At 41.4% G+C, this 26,949-nt stretch overlaps 3 protein-coding genes and 1 long non-coding RNA gene across 6 annotated transcripts; 2 read left to right on the plus strand and 2 right to left on the minus strand.

Annotated features, from left to right (window-relative positions):
• Positions 1 to 4,050: 4,050 nt before the first annotated feature.
• LOC131470362 (cocaine esterase-like) lies at positions 4,051 to 10,293 on the plus strand. 2 transcript variants are annotated; one of them, XM_058646134.1, is made up of 13 exons: positions 4,051 to 4,534; positions 6,889 to 7,078; positions 7,168 to 7,309; positions 7,476 to 7,609; positions 7,751 to 7,904; positions 8,015 to 8,119; positions 8,637 to 8,735; positions 8,857 to 9,000; positions 9,081 to 9,158; positions 9,250 to 9,397; positions 9,496 to 9,645; positions 9,725 to 9,797; positions 9,896 to 10,293. In XM_058646134.1, exons 1-13 carry the CDS (start codon positions 4,456 to 4,458, stop codon positions 10,080 to 10,082), a joined length of 1,683 nt encoding a protein of 560 aa, XP_058502117.1. In that variant the 5' UTR covers positions 4,051 to 4,455; the 3' UTR covers positions 10,083 to 10,293. The 2 variants fall into 2 exon arrangements, with proteins under 2 accessions (XP_058502117.1, XP_058502116.1); XM_058646133.1 differs by having other exon boundaries at positions 4,053 to 4,534; positions 6,886 to 7,078.
• A 1,201-nt stretch (positions 10,294 to 11,494) lies between these two features.
• Positions 11,495 to 13,626, minus strand: LOC131469973 (uncharacterized). Its single transcript, XM_058645450.1, has 2 exons — positions 13,455 to 13,626; positions 11,495 to 13,143 (listed from the first exon to the last, which is right to left on the minus strand). Exons 1-2 carry the CDS (start codon positions 13,624 to 13,626, stop codon positions 12,014 to 12,016), a joined length of 1,302 nt encoding a protein of 433 aa, XP_058501433.1. The 3' UTR covers positions 11,495 to 12,013.
• Positions 13,627 to 15,510: 1,884 nt separating this feature from the next.
• On the minus strand, positions 15,511 to 17,641 carry LOC131470364 (uncharacterized). The gene is made up of 4 exons (XR_009241883.1): positions 17,460 to 17,641; positions 16,715 to 16,845; positions 16,076 to 16,171; positions 15,511 to 15,994 (listed from the first exon to the last, which is right to left on the minus strand). It is a non-coding gene; the product is annotated as an uncharacterized LOC131470364 (long non-coding RNA).
• A 26-nt stretch (positions 17,642 to 17,667) lies between these two features.
• On the plus strand, positions 17,668 to 26,572 carry LOC131470363 (fatty acyl-CoA hydrolase precursor, medium chain-like). Of its 2 annotated transcripts, none has more exons than XM_058646135.1 (13): positions 17,668 to 17,817; positions 23,145 to 23,337; positions 23,427 to 23,568; positions 23,735 to 23,868; positions 24,030 to 24,183; positions 24,294 to 24,398; positions 24,916 to 25,014; positions 25,136 to 25,279; positions 25,360 to 25,437; positions 25,529 to 25,676; positions 25,775 to 25,924; positions 26,004 to 26,076; positions 26,175 to 26,572. In XM_058646135.1, the coding sequence occupies exons 1-13, from the start codon at positions 17,739 to 17,741 to the stop codon at positions 26,359 to 26,361; spliced, it is 1,686 nt and encodes a 561-aa protein (XP_058502118.1). In that variant the 5' UTR covers positions 17,668 to 17,738; the 3' UTR covers positions 26,362 to 26,572. The 2 variants fall into 2 exon arrangements, with proteins under 2 accessions (XP_058502118.1, XP_058502119.1); XM_058646136.1 differs by having other exon boundaries at positions 17,682 to 17,817; positions 23,148 to 23,337.
• Positions 26,573 to 26,949: the final 377 nt, after the last annotated feature.

Consider the following 26,949-nt stretch of genomic DNA (forward strand, 5'->3'; position numbering starts at 1 on the left):
GCATAATTTATGCTTGTGGATCGAGCGAAGGAATATGCTTTGCAATGTGTCTCAGGCAGTGTTGGGAACGTTACTTTAAAAAAGTAATTAGTTATAGTTACTCACTACTTGTTCCAAAAAGTAACTGAGTTAGTAACTGAATTACTCTACAATAAAAGTAACTTGTTACCAGGGAAAGTAACTATTTGCGTTACTGTTAAAAAAAAGTTTCTATATGTCAAAGAATTTGGATTTTTTTTGTAGTTTTCACAAGTCAGTTGAAATGAGTAGAACAGACAGATGTTTGTACATAACTTTCTATATTTATCTTTGTAAGAAACAGTTACACCATATAAAGTGCATTTAACTCCAGCAAATTAAATCAAACTCTCTCAACCTGAGACAACAAAAGTAAACTTTTAAACAACAAAGAAGTGTGTTTAGCTCTGTAGTCTTATTCTTAATTAAATAAATCAAACTCTCAATCATCTGTGTTTTTGGCAACTAACTTTGTAGATGCGTGTGCCATTGTGAGATGCTTCATTAAATTAGAATTGCTTACAACGGATGTCGACAAAGTTTTTGCTCCGGGACATAATGTACACATTACATGTACGTTCTTGCCTTTGATCACAATGAACTTGAAGAAGTGATTTTATCGCCACAAACAATGAAAATGCCAACTTTACATCGGAGTCCTGACTCGCCCTCTCTGCTGCTTCATCGATTCTTTGTTTATCTGTGTGTGTGCGTGTGGCGCGTATGCTGGAATGCGTGAAACGTGACTCTGCCTTGGTCAATCATAATCGCTTACCTCGTTATTAACCCGCCTCCTCACTAGCTGTGAGCCAGGGGTGCGTTGGGATTACACAGTTTATTCAATCAATGCATAGAAACGCACCGCATTTTACGTCCAGTAACGTTAACGGCGCTGTAACGACGGGAAAAGTAATTAGTTAGATTACCCCGTTACTGAAAATATAACGCCGTTACCTAACGCCGTTTAAAGGAATGGCGTTAGGTAACGGCGTTATATTTATTTTTTCCAAACACTGGTCACAGGTGGGCGTGGTTTAATGCATCGGGCGTTGGTATTTCTGAGCGGTTATCTGGTATCTCATTGCATTCAATCAGTGTTGGTAAAGAGAGTGCAACAGTGCCGTCCATGGACTCTACAATGAATCCGCACGCTTGTCTGCCTTCTGTTTCCACTGTCCCTGTGCACGTCTTCAGGGAGTATGGAGTGGGACAGCTTGAAATGTGAAATAGATCAAAGAACTCTGAACGTGCAAGTGATCTGTTGCTTTGATCATCCAATATAGTGTACATTTTGACTGCAGCCTCAGGATGACCAGCTGGATACACCTTTACGAGGGATATTTTAGAGCAGGAGCGTCCTGAAGTGTCCTTTCCACAGACCTCGGTGCACGTGGTTGAGACTGCAGGCTCCCTTGGATCACTGTCTCTCTCTCCGCCGTTCTATGAACCAGGGGTTTGTGGTTGGTGCGACCATGGTGCAGGGCCGGGATGCAGTAGAGAAACAGGTGTCATGCTTCCACACTCTGTGCAGTTGATTTCCTCTGTACAGTTCTTTGCGAGGTGTACAGCCTTGCAGCACTTATAGCAAATCCCTTGTTGCTTTAAGAATCCTTTTCTTTCTTCAATTGGTTTCTCTCTAAGCCCGCGACATTTTGGTAGAGGGTGGGGCTTATTGTGCAGTGGGCATTGTTTGGCTGGATCCTCTGTTATAGTTGACTTGTATGATCCAGAGCTTTTAACAAACATAGGTGACGCACTGTAGGGGCTCGGTGATGATTCAGCCGAAACTCTTGTCTTAAGCACAGCAACAGCTCTTTGGCCATCAGGTCTGTTTATTTGTCTTTGATAGGAAGGAGTTTCATTACTCAGGGCTGTGAGTGTGAAGCCAGGGTCATTTCGCATTTTGGCTTGTTGACACACAATGTCTACAAAGAAGCTGAATGGTGGATAAGGGACCTCGTACTCTTCTTTGTACTTGAACCCTAATGTTAACCATCTCTCCTGCAGGTAGAATGGCAGTTTCTGTATCACAGGATTAACACCGCGAGGTGTGTCGAGGTAACTTAGGCCGACTAAGTCTCCATCTTCTTTAGCAGCTTGAATCTCCATCAATAGATCTCCAAGTTCTCTTAGTTTTTTCACCTCTTTACTTTGTATTTTGGGAAAACTTTCCAGTCTTCTGACATAAGAGCTTTCAACGACCTCAGAAACACCTTGATTTTCATCAATCTGGGATTGCCATGTCTCATTTTGGTTGTGGGTGGCACTGTGTGGTGTGTGACAAAACATCCTATTTGGGGCAAGACCACTATAATCAAATATTGGCTGCTGCTCAGTGTAACGAGGACATGGTTCCATTTTGGGGATTGAGTCTCTGTAAAACTTTGCCTGGAACATGAGAGGTTCTTTAATATCCTTTCGATTGACTGAGTTTTGTGTTGGAATGTAATTCTGTTGAGGAGGTAAGTTGTTTCCTGCTGATTCCGGGCTGAGAGGTGATAGGAGGTGATGTGTTTGTACACTGAGTCATTACATATTCCCTTGTGCGTGTTGTTGGGTCATCATCAGCTGGAACATTCAATTGGCTCTGAGTATCACGTTTGGCATCTTGAATTATTGCTGCCTCCAAAATCTCTGCTTTTGCTGTTGCAGCTGCCGCCTTTTTTCAATACGCAGCTTATAAAATGACGCTTCCAAGCATATTTTCTGTAATTGTGCTGTAGCTTCTACTTCGGCTCTTTGTAGTTTTAATTGTCTTTCTTTTTCTGCAAAGGCTGCTTCAGCTTTGGCTGCATCGGCTTCTGCTCGTGCTTGTGCAGCAGCTACTCTGCTGGCTGATGAGCATTTAGAATGCCGAGATGAGTATCAAGCATTTGAACGTGTCCTCAATGAGCTCTCTGATGATGATTTCCCTGACATTGTGTCGTTAGGTGAAATACTTCCTTACTTGTTCAACTGTGTTGGGCTTGCTTCTGTAGAATAGCTGTCCTGCAGCTCTGTTCAGTCTTCCAGACGTTGTAGGTCCACCGAAGGGCTGTCGTTTACTGTACTGTCCCCTGCCTCTAACGCCTTGCTAGAGTCGACAGTCAGAATAAACTCCTCTCCAAAGGACGACGTGACAAGAGAGTTGAAACTTGTACGCTCTTTATTGAGGTCATATGGAGTCGGGTAAAACGGAAAGTAAAATACAATGAGCACCTCATGAGCACTTGACAACAGCAGCAATGAACACACTGTATCACATGACAGGATATTAGCTGTGAGCATAGCCTTATGCTAAACATTACATGTCATTTAGCAGACGCTTTTATCCAAAACGACTTACAATGGAATTGAGTACAATCAGCCAGGGGTGTAATCGAACTTGCGACCTTGATGTCTTTCGCACACAGAGTAGGGTCTTAACCACTGAGCCACTCCACCCCAAACATACTTCACAGTATTATTCCAAACAATAACATAAATGTCTAATGTTCAGCAACACTGTCTGACAACAATAATAACACTTGCCAAGCGAATACGCACCGACAATGCCGTTAAAGACCCACTTTATCATGAGCAGAACAAAATGCAGCAGCTCTGACCATGCCTTGATTCAGCTGAGGGCTCTCACTGATGACATCATCAAAGAACGCCACATCTTCAGGCAGCTCTCACAGTCGCCAGTAGGTGGCAGCAACGGACTTCTTTTCAACAAGTTTCCCACATTTAACCATTCAACTGTCTTAAAATACACAGTGATAACAGAACAAAGGTATAGTAATGGAAAACAACGTGACTGATACCAAACCGAGTAACAGTATCAGTTGCAGAGTAGTGCTGCTATCACTGTAAAATGGAAAAGCACCATTAGTAAAAAATAAATAAATAATGGAAAAGCATTAGTGCGGGCTGCATGAAGTCAATCATGGGGCCGCATATGGCATACGGGCCACGAGTTTGACACCTCTCTCAAAGAAACAAAATAACCACAAGGTATACACTGCATCTTTAAGTGCATGTCACCGCAGACGCAACAGCACAGCCTGGGGAGTCAAACCAACGTTAGAAAAAAAAAATCTAATGCTTTTATAAGTCTAATTTAGCTAATTCTTGTATAATTTGTTGTTCTAATTTATCAGACGGAGGGAAAAAGGAAATCGGCCAACGGCAAACGAAGATCGAAGATCTAACTTTGACTTGTGGTGAGAAGAAGGAAACAGTGAGCGTACGGGACGTGTTTCTCTTTCCGTTGTGGTGCGTGACCATCTACGGTTCAAGTGGCTGGTATTCACTGAATTGCAGAGTCCTTCGTGTTCCCTGTGTTGACCTAATACCTACATCGGCAACACCCGCTCACGCGTCATTACAAGTTTCAGATCTGCTCAGGGTCCAAGTTATATAGAGAAACTCCACAGCCTGCGCTTCCTGTTTGCCTGTGCAAAGATCAGAGGGAAGATGGATTCTTGTGCAAGAGTAACTGCTCTCTTTCTTGTGTCCATGTTATGCCTGTGTGCTGTTGCTGCAGAACAACAAGGTAAGTGAGAAACTAGTTGTATTTGAGCTGTTAAATCTGAAAAACTACCTACCATCACTTCGTGTTTTATTGCACCTTTGTCAACGTTACCTTGCACCCACTTACAGGTCATACTGTTCAGAGGTGAACAATCATTTTCCATGCACTCTACTAAGTTTTAACGACCAGAAAAATAACCCAAAATGACCAGAAATAGTGAGCCCATTGTCCTCTTCTTTCACCACACACCTGTTCTTCCAGTTTCAGGTAACATTTCCATTGTAATGACACTTTACTCTGCAGAAATTACAGCAGTTATCAGACCTGTACATACTCCGTATGCATGCAGTAATGTAGGAATGTAAACTAACAAACAAAAAAATGATAAAACAGACAGACAGACAGACAGACGACTTTATTGATCCCTTTGGGAGGTTCCCTCGGGGAAATTAACAGCTCCAACATCAACACACAGCACTGTTAAGATTAGAGACACACTTTACAGGAGACTGGAAAGAGAACCAGTCCCCAACCAAACAGTATAAAAGTACACCCTGTTAGTTATTGTTGTACCCATGTACTATTAATCTTTTATTTGTTTATTTGTTTTTGTTTTTTTACTTATTGTGTAAGGACAATTCCTTATTATCTTTTATTGTTTCACATTTGTCATTTTTATTGCATCAACAATGTTAAAAGTACCAGACATCTCCGCCCCATCGTTGTTTTTACTTTTTTGGCATTTTACTGTTATTAGTCATGTTGTTTTACCTCATTAATCTTTAGTACCAAGTGCAAATTATTGTTAAATATGAGTTCAATTATGAACTTGTTAAACTGAATTTAAATGCCTGTAGTTGAACTGAAATGTCTGTCTTTTGCCTTTTAAAAAAATGTTTTTGGTTGTTTTTTTGATTTATGTTGTGTTTGTTTATTTCTTTTTTTTTTTATGTGCTGCTAAAGGCACATCCACTCTCACACTCACATCTATTGTCAATTTAGCATGTCCAATTAACATCTGCATGTGCTGCTAAAGGCACATTACCTCATTGTGGACAATACAGTTTAATCATTCATTCATCTTCTACCGCTTTGTCCTCCACATGGGGGTTATTATTACTTTTTAATTTAACCTTTATTAATACAGGTTATCCCATTGAGACACTGGGTCTCATTTTCAAGAGAGACCTGTCACAGGGCTGCTGGTGCCAATCCCAGCTGACATAGGGGCCACCCTGAACAGGTCACCAGTCCATCACAGGGCCACACGGAGACAAACAACCATTCACTCTCATACTCACACCTACATGCATTTTAGGGTGTCCGATTGACCTCTGCATGTTTTTGGACTGTGGGAGGGAACCGGAGAACCTGGAGAAAACCCACGCACACACGGGGAGAACATGAAAACTCCATGCTGAAAGGCCCTTGTTCCGTGGTCTTGTTGCTGCATAGGCAGAAGCGCTAGGAGCAGATTTGTTTATATAACAGTCAAAATAAGTTTAGTCAGGATAGTTATGAATCAGTTGTGATATTTTTTTTTCCAATGTCCTTTAAACAAGCACACAAGATGATGCTGATATCAGTTTTCAAAGGTGAATGATGATGAACAACAGTTAGTAAAAGATTATGTACAGTGCATATATATTCTACTTTTTCTTTAAATATTAATGATTTAGTAGGAAATTCTTCTTCAAATCAAATCAAAATGAAGAAAGGACCCAGGTCTGCAGTATCTATCCTGAGATGCTGTCAGGTCCCACAGCTTTCCTCGGGTTCACAGCTCTCAGTGTGTGACTCACACGGCATGGTACACCCTGGACAGGTCAAAGATACAGAGACAAACAACCATTTACTCTCACACTCACATCTGTGGTCAATTTAGAGTGTCTAATTAACATCTGCATGTTTTTGGACTATTGGAGCTATTGTAGACCATGTTGGAGGGAGATTTTAAGAGTTTTAGAAACGGCTTGATAAGGACAATCTATTATTGGCAAGAAGAGTTGTTTGAAAATCTACCAAATAGAGGAAAAATGTAACATGAAAGAAACTGTTTGTGTAAAAGATGGGACCCTTTGATACCCTATTGTAGCAGCCTTAAAACCCTTTCTCAAAATGAATAATGTGGCTGTACTGTATATACACTGTACTGTATTTTTTATTTTTTTATTTAGAATTTGGGTTTTAGTTTTTATTTGGGTAACTGATTCCTGGAATCCAATACTGAAAGAACCAGAATGTTTTTAGATGAATGCACTGCTCATCCACTAAATCAATCATAAACATTGCACCGCTATTAGTCAGTTACTATATTTTGTTATCTAGTGAACATCCATTGTGGTTCTCACTTGGTCCTAATATCCCGACAGCAGCTGAAGTCCACACAAAGCTCGGACGCCTGAGAGGTCAGTATGTGAGTGTGAAGGGGAAAGAAACAGGAGTCCATGCCTACCTGGGTGTCCCATTTGCCAAGCCGCCTGTAGGCCCTGCTCTGAGACTGGCTGCACCTCAGCCTGTGGAGGGTTGGGAAGGAGTGAGAGATGCCACCAAGCAACCGCTCATGTACGAAAGATCCATATGCGTAAGCTTTTGAATACAACACATGTAGGAAAATTGTCTTGACTCAGTTATAAAAACATTCCCTTTTTCAGGTGTATTCAGAACAGAGCGTATGTTCTAGAACTGGTGAAAGCTCTTGGTGGGTTTCTCAAAGATATACCAGATGTTTCAGAAGACTGCCTTTACCTCAACATCTACACTCCCGCAAACAGAGCTCCAGATGCTAAGCTTCCAGTAAGAACTCATTGTTACAGATTTGCGGTGATGTTTGAATAATCATACCCAATTTTGGCAGCAGACAGTCGTTGGATATAGTCAGGTTAATCTTTGTTTGATCGAATTTCTGATGGGGTGACAACAGTTAGTTGCTTTTAAGAAGACTGTTTCTTTACCTTCTCAGGTCATGGTCTGGATCCACGGTGGAGGTTTCAGTCTGGGATCAGCCTCAATGTATGATGGCTCTGCCCTGGCTGCTTACCAGGATGTAGTTGTGGTTTTAATACAGTACAGGTTGGGAGTCCTGGGCTTCCTCAGGTAAAACTGTCACAACAAACATGCAAGAATGACTTTCTGCTGCTTGTGGGCTACACCTGAATGAACATTCAACACTTTGTCACATGTAAGAGCTGATGGTAATGTAGTCTGTTTGATTGTCCCTGTATGTGACTGACCCAGCACTGGAGATGAGCACATGTCTGGGAACTATGGATTGTTGGACCAAGTACAAGCTCTGAGGTGGATTCAGGAGCACATTCAAAACTTTGGTGGAGACCCAGATTTGGTGACCATATTTGGGGAGTCTGCTGGTGGAGTGAGCGTGTCTCTCCTGGCAAGCGTCTTATTTGCAGAGACACTGTTTTTGCACTGTTCATCACACAGTTACTTTATGTCACTGCAGAGTTCCCAGAACCTAATTTCTTCTGTTGCTCTCATCAACAGCTTCTCTCACCATTGAGTGATGGCCTGCTCCACCGTGCCATTGCTGAGAGTGGCACTGCTGCAATGGATATTCTTTTAGTTTCTGACCCTCTGCCAACAATGCAGGTTAGTGCTCAATGGCCTGGTTCAGATCTGGTCTTAAAATATATTTAAAAAAACACATTCAGAGGTGGTTTTGTAAAACATCTGGTCACATTATTTCGCTTGAGTGAATACAAATCCGTTCTTGGGACACATTAACAAATGTATCCTCAGTTGATCTAAAGCGTGACCTGGACATTCAGTAGAACTTCCCAATTGTGTTTTTGATCACAGTCAGAATCTAAATGGAGAATGATTTTTGTATAGAAAATATGAAAGAAGAAAATGTTATTTGTCAACATAGACTAATCATGAATACATTATTGTCTGTATTTCATTTCCCTCGGAATCAAGGATTGAACTCAGGAATCCATGAACATTATGAAGGTGAAAATAGTCCACATAAACTCACTAGAGCAGTCTTTGTTCTGCTGGAGGGTTTGGAGGGATAAAGAGACTAGAAAGCAGTGCTGACATGAAATGCTTTCACATCACAATTTAAAACACAAAACACAATTTGTAAGTTGTCATTTTTTCTCAGACGGTGGCAAACACTTCTGGCTGCAGCCTGGAGAGCACAGAGAAGTTGGCCAGCTGCATGAGGAACCTTGATTTGGATTCTATTTTGCCTTTGTTGGAGGTGAAATACTTTTATTCAACTGATGAAGTCTGACTTGAGACTAGTTGAATTTAAGATTGCAATGACGCTGCAAGATTTCCATGAAACAACTGTATTTTTATGTTGCTGTCTTCACTCTCAGGATGTAACATTGAGAGTTTCCATAACTATGGATGGACACTTACTGACAAAAAGTGTGGATGACCTTCTCACTCAACGTGAACTTCTCTCTGTCCCTTTCATGACTGGTGTTAATAATGATGAAGGAGGCTGGATGCTCGGCCAGGTTAGTGCAGCAAACTGGATTTTTATTAAAACATTTGCACTGAAGAAACTGATAATCACTACATTCTTTTTTTTTCTCAGATATTTGCTCCACCGAACTGGACAGAGGGGATTGATCAAGAGCATTTCATCAACGTATTGTCCATGTTTTATCCTGATGTAAGACAGAAACTGCCTGACATTACACTATTACATCTTTATGTTTTTCATAGTTAAACTTGCTCAGACGTTGTATCTGTTTTTTCTCAAGCCCAAAGACGCAAACTTCAGAGATCTGATAGTAAAGGAATATACTGGAAGTGGTGAAGATCGTGTGAAAAATAGAAATGGATTCACTGAGATGGTTGGGGATATGATGTTTACTATACCAGCGATTAAGACTGCTAATGCCCATAGAGGTAATTTAAGACTGTGTTAGGTCGATTTAAAAACCTGCCTTTAATATCCATTGTCATTAACAACATGTACTGTATGACACCCATTTATCTGCTACCAGATGCAGGCGTCCCTGTATACCTGTACGAGTACCAGCATCCTCCCTCATTCCTGCAGGAGTTGAGACCAAGCTTTGTCCGTAGTGACCATGGTGATGAAGTATTCATAGTGTTTGGAAGCTGCTTGACAACTACGTATTCCCCACTAGTTGGTAAGAACAAGAGAAAACATGCCGGCTCAGTAGTTTGTGGTGGTTTGAAAAGTGTTAAACCAGACAATCATCATTACAGATAAATGCTCTGAAGAGGAGGTACAATTAAGCAAAACCGTGATGAGCTACTGGGGCAACTTTGCTCACACGGGGTAGGAACGACCTCTTAATATCAAGTAAGTTTTCATTCACACAGAGATGAAACTAACTTATTCATAACTGGTGTATGTGTTTGCACACGCTTGTATAGTTCTCCAAATGGGAATGGCCTCACCTACTGGCCAAAGTATGGAGCAGAAGAAAAGTACCTAGCCATTGGTTTAAAGGAGCAGGTCGTTGCTCAGCACCTGAAGAAAGAGCACTTCATCTTCCTGACTCAGACCATCTCAGAGAAAATGCAACAACATACAGAGAAAAGTGAACACGGCGAACTGTAGACAACTCATCTCTACATTTTCATCCACATCAATTTGGATAGAGAGAGGTTTCTTTTTTTAAATCAACTGAAAAAGGCACGTGTTGTACTAATTTAAACCTTAACCTTCAGTATCGCATACTGCACATCTGTGAAAGATCAATGTAATGAGTGCGACGTGATTGCTGAAACTGACTGTGTCTGGATTTTAATAATAAATCATCAAATTTGAACCTGTTCAGTAGTTTGGTTAAATACACTTGATTACCTTGTCCACCATGTTGGCTTCTCTGTATCACAGGGCTGTTGTGTAAGATGAAACTGTTAAGACTACTATCAAAGTTCAACTGTGGCACGATAATCAGAGTAGGGGATTATTTGAGCATGGCAGCAATGTGATACACGCACAAACCTTAGAAAAAGAACTCGACAAAAATATTACTTTCAGATTTTTTATTTTTATTACTGAGAAGATTCCTTAGGCTGGAAAGCTCCCTGAAATCTGATGTGAGCAGTTTACTAGGTTAAACTTAAGAAGAAGAAAAAATCAAGGTTATGGCATAAACAAACACCCTTTAAAGGCAAATCACTCAAAAGCACTCAAGCACTACTCCGCTTGGTATCAGGCATGTCGTTTTCCATTAATTCATAGTACCTCCTCAACGTGGACCTGGTGGTCATAGCACGGCTGCACGAAACTGCTGTGACGTTATTTTATATGCGACACACTCTCTTCAGCCACCAACACAGGAACATCTGCACCGCGTCAATAGACCAAGGTTTATTGTTTGACTCTTGTGTCTGACGTCGCACTCATGACTCTTCCAGTGACGACACTCTGACCATTCAAACTCGGGAGAAACTCACAGAGTAGTAGAGTGCTGTCATCCACTAGTATATGGTAGTAGTACCAGTTAAAAATGGTAAGCCATAGATATGTATGTGCGTCCGACTCCTCACTGGTGACAATTGCGTCTCAGCCAATTGTGACCAGGTTATGGTCCGGTTTTGTAGATCAGTTAAAAATCCTGAAAACATGCGTTAGTCGCCAACATTTAGCAAGACAATGTATAAAATCTCAAAGGACGACGTGACAAGAGAGTTGAAACTTGTACGCTGTTTATTGAGGTCATATGAAGTCGGGTAAAACTGAAAGTAAAATACAATGCCCTCATGAGCACTAGACAACAGCAGCAATGAACACACTGTATCACATGACAGGATATTAGCTGTGAGCATAGCCTTATGCTAAACATACTTTACAGTATAATTCCAAACTATAACATAAATGTCTAATGTTCAGCAACACTGTCTGACAACAATAATAACACTTGCCAAGCGAATACGCACCGACAATGCCGTTAAAGACCCACTTTATCATGAGCAGAACAAAATGCAGCAGTTCTGACCATGCCTTGATTCAGCTGAGGGCTCTCACTGATGACATCATCAAAGAACGACACATCTTCACGCAGCTCTCACAGTCGCCAGTAAGTGGCAGCAACTGACTTCTTTTCAACAAGTTTCCCACATTTAACCATATAACTGTCTTAAATTACACAGGGATAACAGAACACTCCCCGTCTGAAACCTGGAGGTTTCACTACTTGACACGACAACTAAAACACACAATTTTCAGTTATCCGGACGAATCAACAAAACCATCTGGTTGACAGGTCTAATGTAGAAGTTCGGTCCATTCTTTTTGATAACTTTCACTTGTAATTTCCGCACCCTTCCATCCTTGCTGGGCTACACATCTGTGATAATGCCAAGGGGCCAGTCGTTCCTCTTGCATTGATCATCTCTGAGAAGCACCACACTTCCTTTTTTCAGACTTGGCTCGTCGGATATCCATTTTCTGCGAGTCTGCAGTGTTGAGAGATACTGCTGGTGCCACCTTTGCCAGAATGTGTTGGACAAACTTTGGACTCTGCGCCATTGCTGCTTGAGTCAGTCTTTGTCCCCAAAGTTTGCAATGGGAGCAGGGCAAGGGCCTGATTTCTGGTTCAGCAGTGAAGCAGGCATGAGAACGAAGGGATCCGTAGGATCTGTAGAGACAGGTACCAGAGGGCGGTTGTTCACGATAGCAGTAACCTCTGCTAGAAAGGTCGTCAACACTTCATGTGTCAGCTTGGAAGACACCATTTGAAGTAGCATAGAATCCAGAATGCGCCGTGTGATGCCAATCATCCTCTCCCATATTCCCCCCATGTGAGATGAGTGTGGAGTGTTGAAAGTCCAGACACATCCACGTTCGGAAAGGAATTGTTCAACTGGCCTTTCGTCCACATTCGAGGGGATTCCCAAGTCTTTGGAGGCTCCGATGAAATTAGTCCCCCTGTCAGACCGTATCTGCTTCACAGGTCCTCGGATCGCCAGAAATTTTCTAAATGCATTTCTGAAGCTTGAGGAGTCGAGAGACTCGATAACTTCAATGTGAATAGCTCTGATGCATAAGCAAGTGAAAATGACTGCCCATCGTTTACTCTCAGCGTGGCCTCCTCTTGTGTGTCGTGCTGACACGGACCAGGGTCCAAACACATCCATGCCAACGTTTGTGAAGGGTGGTTCCATGGTGAGTCTGTCCTGGGGAAGATTTGACATCTTTTGAACCTCACACTTTCCTCTGAGTTTTCGACAAGTGACACATACGAATATCACCTTGCTCACACATCTCTTCCCTCCAACAATCCAAAATCCAGCTGATCTGATGGCCCCCTCGGTGAGGTGACGTCCCTGATGCTGTGTTTGCTCATGAAAGTGATGCACCAAGAGGGAGGCCACGTGGTGGCGTCCGGGTAAGATGAACGGTCTCTTTTCATCGGGTCCCAAATCTGCTTCAGAAAGACAGCCTCCAACTCTCAAAAATCCATCTGTGTCGATGAAAGGATCCAGAGACCAAAGTGGACTGGTCTTGGGAATGTTGGTTTCTGATGCCAGGCACTTAAACTCCTTGTCATACGCTTCATGTTGCACAGTCTTGATGATGACTGATGTACTTTGTCTGAGTACCTCGACGGTTGGTGGGAGGTGACAGTGGTGCCATCCTTTGCATAAACCGCTGGCCTTGTCCTTCCTATCTTTAAAACATTGCACAACATGAATCAGGGCTCCAACTGCTCTCATGAGGGAACGCCAGCGTGAGAAGTGCGTGAAACGCTGAGACCCGAGGTGTTCGAGCACTGTGGTTAAGAGCGTTGTCACGAAAGGACGGATTTCAGGGTCTAGTCCTGGCTCCAGCCTTTCAAATGTTTCTGGAGCCGGTATCATTTCTGCTTGGTGTGACAAGAATTTTGGTCCAGTGAACCAAATGTTTCTCTCAGACATTTTGCAATTGCACGTGTTGCGATATCTGCTGGATTGTGTTCAGTATGCACATAGCGCCACTGACTTGGTGATGTGCTCCGTCGGATTCTCTGAACACGGTTACTGACGTAGACGTAGAATCTTCTTTTCTCATTGTAGAGATAGCCAAGCACAATCTTGCTGTCGGTGTAGTAGTTGACTGCATCAAATGTGATGTCAATTTCGGAGATGATTACCTCTGCGAGATACACTGCCATAACTGCTGCACATAGTTCCAACCTTGGGATGGTGTGCTCTGGGTGTGGCGCGAGCTTGGCTTTGCTCTAGACTAAACCAACATGGATCTATCCTTCCTCATCCATGGTTCTCAAATAGGCGACTGCAGCTATTCCCTTCTCTGAAGCATCTGAGAAGACGCAGAGCTCTGTGTGCTTTGCTGCAGATAACGATGCAGACGTGTAAGGCCGAGGGATGTTTAAGATCTGTAGCTCATGCAGAGAATCTCTCCAGTTGTCCCACAACTTATCCTTCTCCACAGGCAGGGGGGCATCCCACTCTGATGTGTCTGCGGTCAGCTCTCGAAGAAGTGATTTCCCTTGAATTTTCACAGGGGACACAAATCCAAGAGGATCATAGAGAGAGTTCACTGTTGACAGAACTCCTCCAGGAGTAAATGGTTTCCTCTCACTTTGGACATGATAAGAGTTTAAGTCCCAGTGTAACCCAAGGCTGCGTTGCATGGGCAGACTTTCAGAGGCAAGGTCGAGATCCTTCAAGTCAGTGGCACGGTCTTCACACGGAAAAGCATCCATCACATCCTTACTGTTTGAAGCCAGCTTGTGTAGTCGAAGGTTAGAACAAGCCAACATATCCTGTGTCCTCTTGAGTAAGCTGATGGCCGCCTCTGGTGTTGGAAGAGATTTCAGCCCGTCATCCACGTAGAAGTCACGGACCACAAACTGCCTTGCATCCTCTCCATACTCATCCTTGCCTTCCTCTGCTGCACGCCTGAGGCAGTAAATTTTAATATTTTAATATTACCGAAGACATGAACATTCATTCGGAACTCCACAATCTCTTTGTTGGGGTCATTGTCTTGAAACCAAAGGAACCTGAGAAAGTTCCGATCCTCAGGGCGTACCAGGAAACAATGAAACATTTGCTGAATGTCCACAGTGAAGGCGATTGCCTCTCTCCGGAACCGAAGAAGGACACCTATCAGGGTGTTGTTGAGGTCTGGACCTGTCAACAATACTTGGTTCAGTGACACACCTTTGTGCTGCGCACTAGAGTCAAAGACGACCCTTATGTAGGGCTTCTTTGGGTGATAAACGCCAAAGCAGGGTAAGTACCAATACTCTTCATCAGGTCGCAGTGGAGGAGCCTTCTCAGCATGTCCGTTCTGAAAGATGTTTTTCATAAATGAGATGAATTGTTCCTTCATTTCAGGTTTTCTCCTGAAGGACCGTTGCAGTGACATGAGGCGTTCGAATGCCTGTGTGCGGTTATCAGGGGGACGTGACCGCTGAGCTCTGAAGGGGAGAGGTGCTACCCAGCTGTTCCCTTCATCCATGTAAACTTCTTTGTCCATAACATTCATGAACAGCATGTCCTCGATCGAGGGGGCCTCTGTGTCACGATGAAACCATTGGGGCATGGCTGGAAGATAGAGGGCCTTCCATTTCTCAGTATGTCTGTGTAGTAAGAGCTAACCAAAGTTGGTTTGTGAGCATCTCCCATACACACATTGCCGACAATCACCCATCCCAGATCCAACTTTTGGGCGTAGTGTGCATCTTGCGGGCCGTTGATCTATCTTCGGACCTTGTGAGCTCTGATGATGGCTCTTCCTAATAAGAGCATAATTTATGCTTGTGGATCGAGCGAAGGAATATGCTTTGCAATGTGTCTCAGGCAGTTTTGGGAACGTTACTTAAAAAAAGTAATTAGTTATAGTTACTCACTACTTGTTCCAAAAAGTAACTGAGTTAGTAACTGAATTACTCTATAATAAAAGTAACTCGTTACCAGGGAAAGTAACTATTTGCGTTACTGTTAAAAAAAAGTTGCTATATGTCAAAGAATTTGGATTTTTTTTGTAGTTTTCACAAGTCAGTTGAAATGAGTAGAACAGACAGATGTTTGTACATAACTTTCTATATTTATTGCACATCGACAGACAGCAAGATGTTTATCCTGCACTTCAAGTATTATCTTTGTAAGAAACAGTTACACCATATAAAGTGCATTTAACTCCAGCAAATTAAATCAAACTCTCAACCTGAGACAACAAAAGTAAACTTTTAAACAACAAAAAAGTGTGTTTAGCTCTGTAGTCTTATTCTTAATTAAATAAATCAAACTCTCAATCATCTGTGTTTTTGGCAACTAACTTTGTAGATGCGTGTGCCATTGTGAGATGCTTCATTAAATTAGAATTGCTTACAACGGATGTCGACAAAGTTTTTGCTCCGGGACATAATGTACACATTACATGTACGTTCTTGCCTTTGATCACAATGAACTCACAATGACTTTGTCCACTTGTTCATCATCTTCAAAAAGAAGGATGACCCTGTCCTGTTTCTTGGCCCAAGGGGACACCGTGTTGCCTGTGATGATATTCTATAAAAAATGTATAGGATTTTAGTTTGGGTATTCATATACAAATACACAAACACCACACTAAATGCCATTGTCACTCACTTTAAGGTGTTGCAGCATGCCCTGATCCTCTGTGATTACACTGGTTAACAGACAACATGCCTCGCGTCGCTTCTGTTGGGCTCGTTGGGCCCTTTCCTAAAATTAAATTACACATAATATGCAACACTGAATACATGTGATTAAGAACTTTGATTAAGACATTTTCTTTCCCTGATTATTTGCACTTCCTCTGATAAGAGGTGTCATCCTGGCTGGCAACTTGTTTGGCCACAGTAACATCACTGCCCTAAATGGATATACAGATAAGCCTGTCTGAGAGGCAAATTGTTACATTACTTCTGAGAACAATCATTATTATCAGGGGCATCTATAAAAATGCAGGAATCTTGAAACTTTTTCTCAATATCTAAATTCTCAACAAGAGTGAAAATAAAATACACATTGACTTAAGATTCTACACACATGAAGTACAGTACACATAGATGAAATGGCTCCAGCATTAGTTTACTTTACTTTACTTATTTTGAGTTTCTGATACTCAAATGGATGAGTTGAATAGTTTGATGGTCACAGTTATCCATGGTCAGGACAAACAGAAATAACATCACATTTAACAATACATAAGGCTCATGGGGAAATTAAAGCCTTTCAGCGTTTAAATGAAAAAATATTTGATACCTTTGGTGTCCCTGCAGATGGGACACAAGCTTTGCATAGCTCCCCTTTTTTGTGCAGATCAGACACTGATAAGTGTCCGAGTCGCATCTCCTCAGCTCAGGGTCTGCTCCTTCACTGAACGTAGTGTTGCTCTATAAGAGAAAATGTAAATTAAAATTGTATTTTGTATTTTTAACATGGAAACATTTTTAATCCAGAATCAAGTAGTAATACACTGGACTGCATTTGCCTTTAAGACTTTCCCTGTCCTAAAATATATGCAGGCTAACTGAAATAAATCAAATCAAATGACACTGTTGACTGTGATTCAACAGAACTTCTAATTTCTAAACATGAAAAATATTATTCATCATCAAATCTTTTATCTTAACAATTGTAGAACTGAGGTCACACGTTTTCAAATGAGCAAAGCTGTGTGCAACTTGTCAGAGTCATTTAAAGATTAAAAAACAGATAAATACTAATATATAGAGATCATATAGTTTATCTTATACGTTTCTTGGTTGAAAATGAGACAATGTTATATTGTCAATGTTATAACCTGTACATATAAATAAAAGAAAAAAAGGAAAAAAAGAAAAAAAAAGGGAGAAAATCGCTGCGTCTTGCTTGCTGTTACAATCGCTATCGTTACAGCATGCAGACATTACTGGTTAATAAACCGCACTTAATTGATTTAATGGATACAAATAATGACTATTCATCCAGTGTTCAATATCAAAATGTGTTTTTTATCCATTCTTACCTTTTCCTCCGTCATTTTCCCGTGTTTTTCCCGTGTTACTTTTTCGGGTTCTCTCTTCATACTCGGTCAACGTAAACTTCATCACGTTTCAGACGCAGTCTCTTGAGAGCCAATCAGAGTGTCGTGTAGTGTGAAGGGGCGTTTCGTTGAGTAAAGGGGCGTTTCGTTGAGTGGTCTGCGGGTCTGCAGCTAGACCCTTCTCGCTAGACCCTTCTCAGTTATATAGAGAAACTCCACAGCCTGCGCTACCTGTTTGCCTGTGCAAAGATCAGAGGGAAGATGGAGTCTTGTGCAAGAGTAACTGCTCTCTTTCTTGTGTCCATGTTATGCCTGTGTGCTGTTGCTGCAGAACAACAAGGTAAGTGAGAAACTAGTTGTATTTGAGCTGTTAAATCTGAAAAACTACCTACCATCACTTCGTGTTTTATTGCACCTTTGTCAACGTTACCTTGCACCCACTTACAGGTCATACTGTTTAGAGGTGAACAATCATTTTCCATGCACTCTACTAAGTTTTAACGACCAGAAAAATAACCCAAAATGACCAGAAATAGTGAGCCCATTGTCCTCTTCTTTCACCACACACCTGTTCTTCTAGTTTCAGGTAACATTTCCATTGTAATGACACTTTACTCTGCAGAAATTACAGCAGTTATCAGACCTGTACATACTCCGTATGCATGCAGTGATGTAGGGAATGTAAACTAACAAACAAACAAATGATAAAACAGACAGCCAGAAAGACAGACAGACAGACGACTTTATTGATCCCTTTGGGAGGTTCCCTCGGGGCAAATTAACAGCTCCAACATCAACACACAGCACTGTTAAGATTAGAGTCACACCCTAGGTACCAAACACCATAAAATATAGAATAGAATAAAATAAGCTAAAAATAAAAATAAAAATCTAAAAAAGTATAAAAATACGAACGTAAATGACTCATGCTATATATATATATGTATGTATGTATACATACATACAAACAACACATATACATATATATACATATACATACACACATACATACATACATATATATACACATATATATACATACATACATACATATACACACATATATACATATATGCACATACATATACATACACACACCTACAGTTACCCCGTATTGCCCAGGGTTTTATTGCACATGTCTTTAAGGTTTTATTGCACATGTTATTATGTTGTTATTGTTGTGGTTATTGCACATTTCAGTGAGTTGTGATTATGGACAGTTGTTTGTTTAGTTCGTTCTGTTTGTTTTGTTTGCCCTCCTCCCCCCCAGTGAGGAGTTGTACAGTTTGATGGCCCGGGGGACAAACGAGTCCCCCAGCCTGTTGGTCCTGTTCTTTGGGAGGAGCAGCCTGTTGCTGAGGCTTCTGTGGCTCCTCTGGCTGCTGATGACAGTGTGCAGAGGGTGGCTGGCATTGTCCAGGATGCTCAGCAGTTTGTCCACAGTTTTTCTCTCTGCCACTGTCACCAGAGGGTCCAGCCTCATTCCTACCACAGAGCCGGCCCGCCTGATGAGTTTTATCAGTCTGTGGAAGTCTGCCTTAGTTGTGCTCCCGCCCCAGCACACCACAGCGTAGGAGAGAACACTGGCAACCACAGACTGGTAGAACATCCACAGGAGCTTCTTGCAGATGTTAAAAGATCGTAGCCTCCTCAGGAAGTACAACCTGCTCTGGGCCTTCTTGTACAGATGCCTTGAGTTGCTTGTCCAGTCCAGCTTGTTGTCCAGCCACAAGAGTTGCAAGCAGAGTTGCATTGTGCAACTGCCTCGGTTAGGTAACCAAACAACCTGTCCTCCAACTGAAACGTACATATAGTTCGTTTTTTCAACCCCTGAAAACGTACATATAGGTCGTTTTCTGAAAACGTGACTGTGGGTCGTTTTTTTTTCAAACCCCTGAATGCGACGTAAAGGTAGTATTTTCCAACTCGAATATGCACAGATGTTACTGAGGGTAGGGTTAGGGCAAAAAGACAGGGTTAGGTAGTAAAAATAAAAAACGTGGTATAGTTAGGGACCGAACCATTGTCGACCGTACTCCGGCGCAGCGCTCTGGCTACTGAGCCGACTGCCGGTGCCGACATCAGCGAAGCCACTAGATACGGCGTCTAAGGCGGAAGTGGTGGCTGTTATATATACAACCGCTAGGGGCGCATGTTTTGAAAACGTAAACATAGGTCGTAATTCCTGCATACGACCTATACAGTGCCTTGTGAAAGTATCCGGCCCCCTTGAACTTTTCAACCTTTTGCCACATTTGAGGCTTCAAACATAAAGATATAAAATTGAAATTTTTTGTCAAGAATCAACAACAAGTGGGACACAATTGTGAAGTGGAACCAAATTCATTGGATAATTTATACTTTTTTAACAAATAAAAAACTGAAAAGTGGGGCGTGCAATATTATTCGGCCCCTTTACTTTCAGTGCAGCAAACTCACTCCAGAAGTTCAGTGAGGATCTCTGAATTATCCAATGTTGTCCTAAATGACTGATGATGATAAATAGAATCCACCTGTGTGTAATCAGGTCTCTGTATAAATGCACCTGCTCTGTGATAGTCTCAGGATTCTGTTTAAAGCGCAGAGAGCATCATGAAGACCAAGGAACACACCAGGCAGGTCCGAGATACTGTTGTGGAGAAGTTTAAAGCTGGATTTGGATACAAAAAGATTTTCCAAGCTTTAAACATTGCAAGGAGCACTGTGCAAGCAATCATATTAAAATGGAAGGAGTATCAGACCACTGCAAATCTACCAAGACCCGGCCGTCCCTCCAAACTTTCATCTCGAACAAGGAGAAGACTGATCAGAGATGCAGCCAAGAGGCCCATGATCACTCTGGATGAACTGCAGAGATCTACAGCTGAGGTGGGAGAGTCTGTCCATAGGACAACAATCAGTCGTACACTGCACAAATCTGGCCTTTATGGAAGAGTGGCAAGAAGAAAGCCATTTCTCAAAGAAATCCATAAAAAGTCTCGTTCAATGTTTGCCACAAGCCACCTGGGAGACACACCAAACATGTGGAAGAAGGTGCTCTGGTCAGATGAAACCAAAATTGAACTTTTGGCCACAATGCAAAACGATATGTTTGGCGTAAATGCAACACAGCTCATCACCCTGAACACACCATCCCCACTGTCAAACATGGTGGCGGCAGCATCATGGTTTGGGCCTGCTTTTCTTCAGCAGGGACAGGGAAGATGGTTAAAATTGATGGGAAGATGGATGGAGCCAAATACAGGACAATTCTGGAAGAAAACCTGTTGGAGTCTGCAAAAGACCTGAGACTGGGACGGAGATTTATCTTCCAACAGGACAATGATCCTAAACATAAAGCCAAATCTACAATGGAATGGTTCACAAATAAACGTATCCAGGTGTTAGAATGGCCCAGTCAAAGTCCAGACCTGAATCCAATCGAGAATCTGTGGAAAGAGCTGAAGACTGCTGTTCACAAACGCTCTCCATCCAACCTCACTGAGCTCGAGCTGTTTTGCAAGGAAGAATGGGCAAGAATTCCAGTCTCTCGATGTGCAAAACTGATAGAGACATATCCCAAGCAACTTGCAGCTGTAATTGCAGCAAAAGGTGGCGCTACAAAGTATTAACGCAAGGGGGCCGAATAATATTGCACGCCCCACTTTTCAGTTTTTTATTTGTTAAAAAAGTTTAAATTATCCAATACATTTGGTTCCACTTCACAATTGTGTCCCACTTGTTGTTGATTCTTGACAAAAAAATTCAATTTTATATCTTTATGTTTGAAGCCTCAAATGTGGCAAAAGGTTGAAAAGTTCAAGGGGGCCGGATACTTTCACAAGGCACTGTATATAAAAGTACACCCTGTTAGTTATTGTTGTACCCATGTACTATTAATCTTTTATTTGTTTATTTGTTTATTTGTTTATTTTTTAACTTATTGTGTCAGGACAATTCCTTATTATCTTTTATTCTTTCACATTTGTCATTTTTATTGCATCAACAATGTTAAAAGTACCAGAAATCTCCGCCCCATCGTTGTTTTTACTTTTTTGGCATTTTACTGTTATTAGTCATGTTGTTTTACCTCATTTATCTTTAGTACCATGTGCAAATTATTGTTAAATATGAGTTCAATTATGAACTTGTTAAACTGAATTTAATTGCCTGTAGTTTAACTGACATGTATGTCTTTTGCCTTTTAAAAAAAATGTTTTTGGTTGTTTTTTTGATTTATGTTGTGTTTGTTTATTTCTTTTTTGTATGTGCTGCTAAAGGCACATCCACTCTCACACTCACATCTATGGTCAATTTAGCATGTCCAATTAACATCTGCATGTGCTGCTAAAGGCACATTACCTCATTGTGGACAATACAGTTCAATCATTCATTCATCTTCTACCGCTTTGTCCTCCACATGGGGGTTATTATTACTTTTTAATTTAACCTTTATTAATACAGGTTATCCCATTGAGACACTGGGTCTCATTTTCAAGAGAGACCTGTCACAGGGCTGCTGGTGCCAATCCCAGCTGACATAGGGGCCACCCTGAACAGGTCACCAGTCCATCACAGGGCCACACGGAGACAAACAACCATTCACTCTCATACTCACACCACGTGCATTTTAGAGTGTCCGATTGACCTCTGCATGTTTTTGGACTGTGGGAGGGAACCGGAGAACCTGGAGAAAACCCACGCACACATGGGGAGAACATGAAAACTCCATGCTGAAAGGCCCTTGTTCCGTGGTCTTGTTGCTGCATAGGCAGAAGCGCTAGGAGCAGATTTGTTTATATAACAGTCAAAATAAATTTAGTCAGGATAGTTATGAATCAGTTGTGATATTTTTTTTTCCAATTTCCTTTAAACAAGCACACAAGATGATGCTGATATCAGTTTTCAAAGGTGAATGATGATGAACAACAGTTAGTAAAAGATTATGTACAGTGCATATATATTCTACTTTTTCTTTAAATATTAATTATTTAGTAGGAAATTCTTCTTCAAATCAAATCAAAATGAAGAAAGGACCCAGGTCTGCAGTATCTATCCTGAGATGCTCTCAGGTCCCACAGCTTTCCTCGGGTTCACAGCTCTCAGTGTGTGACTCACACGGCATGGTACACCCTGGACAGGTCAAAGATACAGAGACAAACAACCATCTACTCTCACACTCACATCTGTGGTCAATTTAGAGTGTCTAATTAACATCTGCATGTTTTTGGACTATTGGAGCTATTGTAGACCATGTTGGAGGGAGATTTAAAGAGTTTTAGAAACGGCTTGATAAGGACAATCTATTATTGGCAAGAAGAGTTGTTTGAAAATCTACCAAATAGAGGAAAAATGGAACATGAAAGAAACTGTTTGTGTAAAAGATGGGACCCTTTGATACCCTATTGTAGCAGCCTTAAACCCCTTTCTCAAAATGAATAATGTGGCTGTACTGTATATACACTGTACTGTATTTTTTATTTTTTTATTTAGAATTTGGGTTTTAGTTTTTATTTGGGTAACTGATTCCTGGAATCCAACACTGAAAGAACCAGAATGTTTTTAGATGAATGCACTGCTCATCCACTAAATCAATCATAAACATTGCACCACTATTAGTCAGTTACTATATTTTGTTATCTAGTGAACATCCATTGTGGTTCTCACTTGGTCCTAATATCCCGACAGCAGCTGAAGTCCACACAAAGCTCGGAAGTCTGAGAGGTCAGTATGTGAGTGTGAAGGGGAAAGAAACAGGAGTCCATGCCTACCTGGGTGTCCCATTTGCCAAGCCGCCTGTAGGCCCTGCTCTGAGACTGGCTGCACCTCAGCCTGTGGAGGGTTGGGAAGGAGTGAGAGATGCCACCAAGCAACCGCTCATGTACGAAAGATCCATATGCGTAAGCTTTTGAATACAACACATGTAGGAAACTTGTCTTGACTCAGTTATAAAAACATTTCCTTTTTCAGGTGTATTCAGAACAAAGTGTATTTTCTAGATCTGGTGAAAGCTCTTGGTGGGTTTCTCAAAGATATACCAGATGTTTCAGAAGACTGCCTTTACCTCAACATCTACACTCCCGCAAACAGAGCTCCAGATGCTAAGCTTCCAGTAAGAACTCATTGTTACAGATTTGCGGTGATGTTTGAATAATCATACCCAATTTTGGCAGCAGACAGTCGTTGGATATAGTCAGGTTAATCTTTGTTTGATCGAATTTCTGATGGGGTGACCACAGTTAGTTGCTTTTAAGAAGACTGTTTCTTTACCTTCTCAGGTCATGGTTTGGATCCACGGTGGTGGTTTCAGTCTGGGATCAGCCTCAATGTATGATGGCTCTGCCCTGGCTGCTTACCAGGATGTAGTTGTGGTTTTAATACAGTACAGGTTGGGAGTCCTGGGCTTCCTCAGGTAAAACTGTTAATAACAATTAGCCACGGTCACAACAAACATGCAAGAATGACTTTCTGCTGCTTGTGGGCTACACCTGAATGAACATTCAACACTGTGTCACATGTAAGAGCTGATGGTAATGTAGTCTGTTTGATTGTCCCTGTATGTTACTGACCCAGCACTGGAGATGAGCACATGTCTGGGAACTATGGATTGTTGGACCAAGTACAAGCTCTGAGGTGGATTCAGGAGCACATTCAAAACTTTGGTGGAGACCCAGATTTGGTGACCATATTTGGGGAGTCTGCTGGTGGAGTGAGCGTGTCTCTCCTGGCAAGCGTCTTATTTGCAGAGACACTGTTTTTGCACTGTTCATCACACAGTTACTTTATGTCACTGCAGAGTTCCCAGAACCTCATTTCTTCTGTTGCTCTCATCAACAGCTTCTCTCACCATTGAGTGATGGCCTGCTCCACCGTGCCATTGCTGAGAGTGGCACTGCTGCAATGGATATTCTTTTTGTTCATGACCCTCTGCCAACAATGCAGGTTAGTGCTCAATGACCTGGTTCAGATCTGGTCTTAAAATATATTTAAAAAAACACATTCAGAGGTGGTTTTGTAAAACATCTGGTCACATTATTTCGCTTGAGTGAATACAAATCCGTTCTTGGGACACATTAACAAATGTATCCTCAGTTGATCTAAAGCGTGACCTGGACATTCAGTAGAACTTCCCAATTGTGTTTTTGATCACAGTCAGAATCTAAATGGAGAATGATTTTTGTATAGAAAATATGAAAGAAGAAAATGTTATTTGTCAACATAGACTAATCATGAATACATTATTGTCTGTATTTCATTTCCCTCGTAATCAAGGATTGAACTCAGGAATCCATAAACATTATAAAGGTGAAAATAGTCCACATAAACTCACTGGAGCAGTCTTTGTTCTGCTGGAGGGTTTGGAGGGATAAAGAGACTAGAAAGCAGTGCTGACATGAAATGCTTTCACATCACAATTTAAAACACAAAACACAATTTGTAAGTTGTCATTTTTTCTCAGACGGTGGCAAACACTTCTGGCTGTAGCCTGGAGAGCACAGAGAAGATGGCCAGCTGCATGAGGAACCTTGATTTGGATTCTATTTTGCCTTTGTTGGAGGTGAAATACTTTTATTCAACTGATGAAGTCTGACTTGAGACTAGTTGAATTTAAGATTGCAATGACGCTGCAAGATTTCCATGAAACAACTGTATTTTTATGTTGCTGTCTTCACTCTCAGGATGTAACATTGAGAGTTTCCATAACTATGGATGGACACTTACTGACAAAAAGTGTGGATGACCTTCTCACTCAACGTGAACTTCTCTCTGTACCGTTCATGACTGGTGTTAATAATGATGAAGTAGGCTGGATGCTCGGCCAGGTTAGTGCAGCAAACTGGATTTTTATTAAAACATTTGCACTGAAGAAACTGATAATCACTACATTCTTTTTTTTTCTCAGTTATTTGCTCCACCGAACTGGACAGAGGGGATTGATCAAGAGCATTTCATCAACGTATTGTCCACGTTTTATCCTGATGTAAGACAGAAACTGCCTGACATTACACTATTACATCTTTATGTTTTTCATAGTTAAACTTGCTCAGACGTTGTATCTGTTTTTTCTCAAGCCCAAAGACGCAAACTTCAGAGATCTGATAGTAAAGGAATATACTGGAAGTGGTGAAGATCGTGTGAAAAATAGAAATGGATTCACTGAGATGGTTGGGGATATGATGTTTACTATACCAGCGATTAAGACTGCTAATGCCCATAGAGGTAATTTAAGACTGTGTTAGGTCGATTTAAAAACCTGCCTTTAATATCCATTGTCATTAACAACATGTACTGTATGACACCCATTTATCTGCTACCAGATGCAGGCGTCCCTGTATACCTGTACGAGTACCAGCATCCTCCCTCATTCCTGCAGGAGTTGAGACCAAGCTTTGTCCGTAGTGACCATGGTGATGAAGTATTCATAGTGTTTGGAAGCTGCTTGACAACTACGTATTCCCCACTAGTTGGTAAGAACAAGAGAAAACATGCCGGCTCAGTAGTTTGTGGTGGTTTGAAAAGTGTTAAACCAGACAATCATCATTACAGATAAATGCTCTGAAGAGGAGGTACAATTAAGCAAAACCATGATGAGCTACTGGGGCAACTTTGCTCGCACGGGGTAGGAACGACGTCTTAATATCCAGTAAGTTTTCATTCACACAGAGATGAAACTAACTTGTTCATAACTGGTGTATGTGTTTGCACACGCTTGTATAGTTCTCCAAATGGGAATGGCCTCGCCTACTGGCCAAAGTATGGAGCAGAAGAAAAGTACCTGGCCATTGGTTTAAAGGAGCAGGTCGTTGCTCAGCACCTGAAGAAGGAGCACTTCATCCTCCTGACTCAGACCATCTCAGAGAAAATGCAACAACATACAGAGAAAAGTGAACACGGCGAACTGTAGACAACTCATCTCTACATTTTCATCCACATCAATTTGGATAGAGAGAGGTTTCTTTTTTTAAATCAACTGAAAAAGGCACGTGTTGTACTAATTTAAACCTTAACCTTCAGTATCGCATACTGCACATCTGTGAAAGATCAATGTAATGAGTGCGACGTGATTGCTGAAACTGACTGTGTCTGGATTTTAATAATAAATCATCAAATTTGAACCTGTTCAGTAGTTTGGTTAAATACACTTGATTAGCTTGTCCACCATGTTGGCTTCTCTGTATCACAGGGCTGTTGTGTAAGATGAAACTGTTAAGACTACTATCAAAGTTCAACTGTGGCACGATAATCAGAGTAGGGGATTATTTGAGCATGGCAGCAATGTGATACACGCACAAACCTTAGAAAAAGAACTCGACAAAAATATTACTTTCAGATTTTTTATTTTTATTACTGAGAATAGTCCTTAGGCTGGAAAGCTCCCTGAAATCTGATGTGAGCAGTTTACTAGGTTAAACTTAAGTTTGTTATTGAACAAAAAAAAGAAAGAAGTCAAGCATATGGCATAAACAAACACCCTTTAAAGGCAAATCACTCA

The sequence above is a fragment of the Solea solea genome, chromosome 12 (assembly GCF_958295425.1).
Source record: "Solea solea chromosome 12, fSolSol10.1, whole genome shotgun sequence".
In the NCBI taxonomy this organism is placed as follows: domain Eukaryota; kingdom Metazoa; phylum Chordata; class Actinopteri; order Pleuronectiformes; family Soleidae; genus Solea; species Solea solea.

Bases quoted from the DNA above. Each gene is read 5' to 3' on its own strand.
- LOC131470362 (XM_058646133.1), top strand. From the start codon at position 4,456: ATGGATTCTTGTGCAAGAGTAACTGCTCTCTTTCTTGTGTCCATGTTA. The intron at 7,310-7,475 runs GTAAGAACTCAT...TTACCTTCTCAG, and splicing joins CTCCAGATGCTAAGCTTCCA to GTCATGGTCTGGATCCACGG. The intron at 9,398-9,495 runs GTAATTTAAGAC...ATCTGCTACCAG, and splicing joins GACTGCTAATGCCCATAGAG to ATGCAGGCGTCCCTGTATAC.
- LOC131469973 (XM_058645450.1), bottom strand. From the start codon at position 13,626: ATGGCAGTGTATCTCGCAGAGGTAATCATCTCCGAAATTGACATCACA. The intron at 13,144-13,454 runs GTCAGTGGCGCT...AATGTTTTAAAG, and splicing joins CCGACGGAGCACATCACCAA to ATAGGAAGGACAAGGCCAGC.
- LOC131470363 (XM_058646135.1), top strand. From the start codon at position 17,739: ATGGAGTCTTGTGCAAGAGTAACTGCTCTCTTTCTTGTGTCCATGTTA. The intron at 23,569-23,734 runs GTAAGAACTCAT...TTACCTTCTCAG, and splicing joins CTCCAGATGCTAAGCTTCCA to GTCATGGTTTGGATCCACGG. The intron at 26,077-26,174 runs GTAGGAACGACG...ACGCTTGTATAG, and splicing joins GGCAACTTTGCTCGCACGGG to TTCTCCAAATGGGAATGGCC.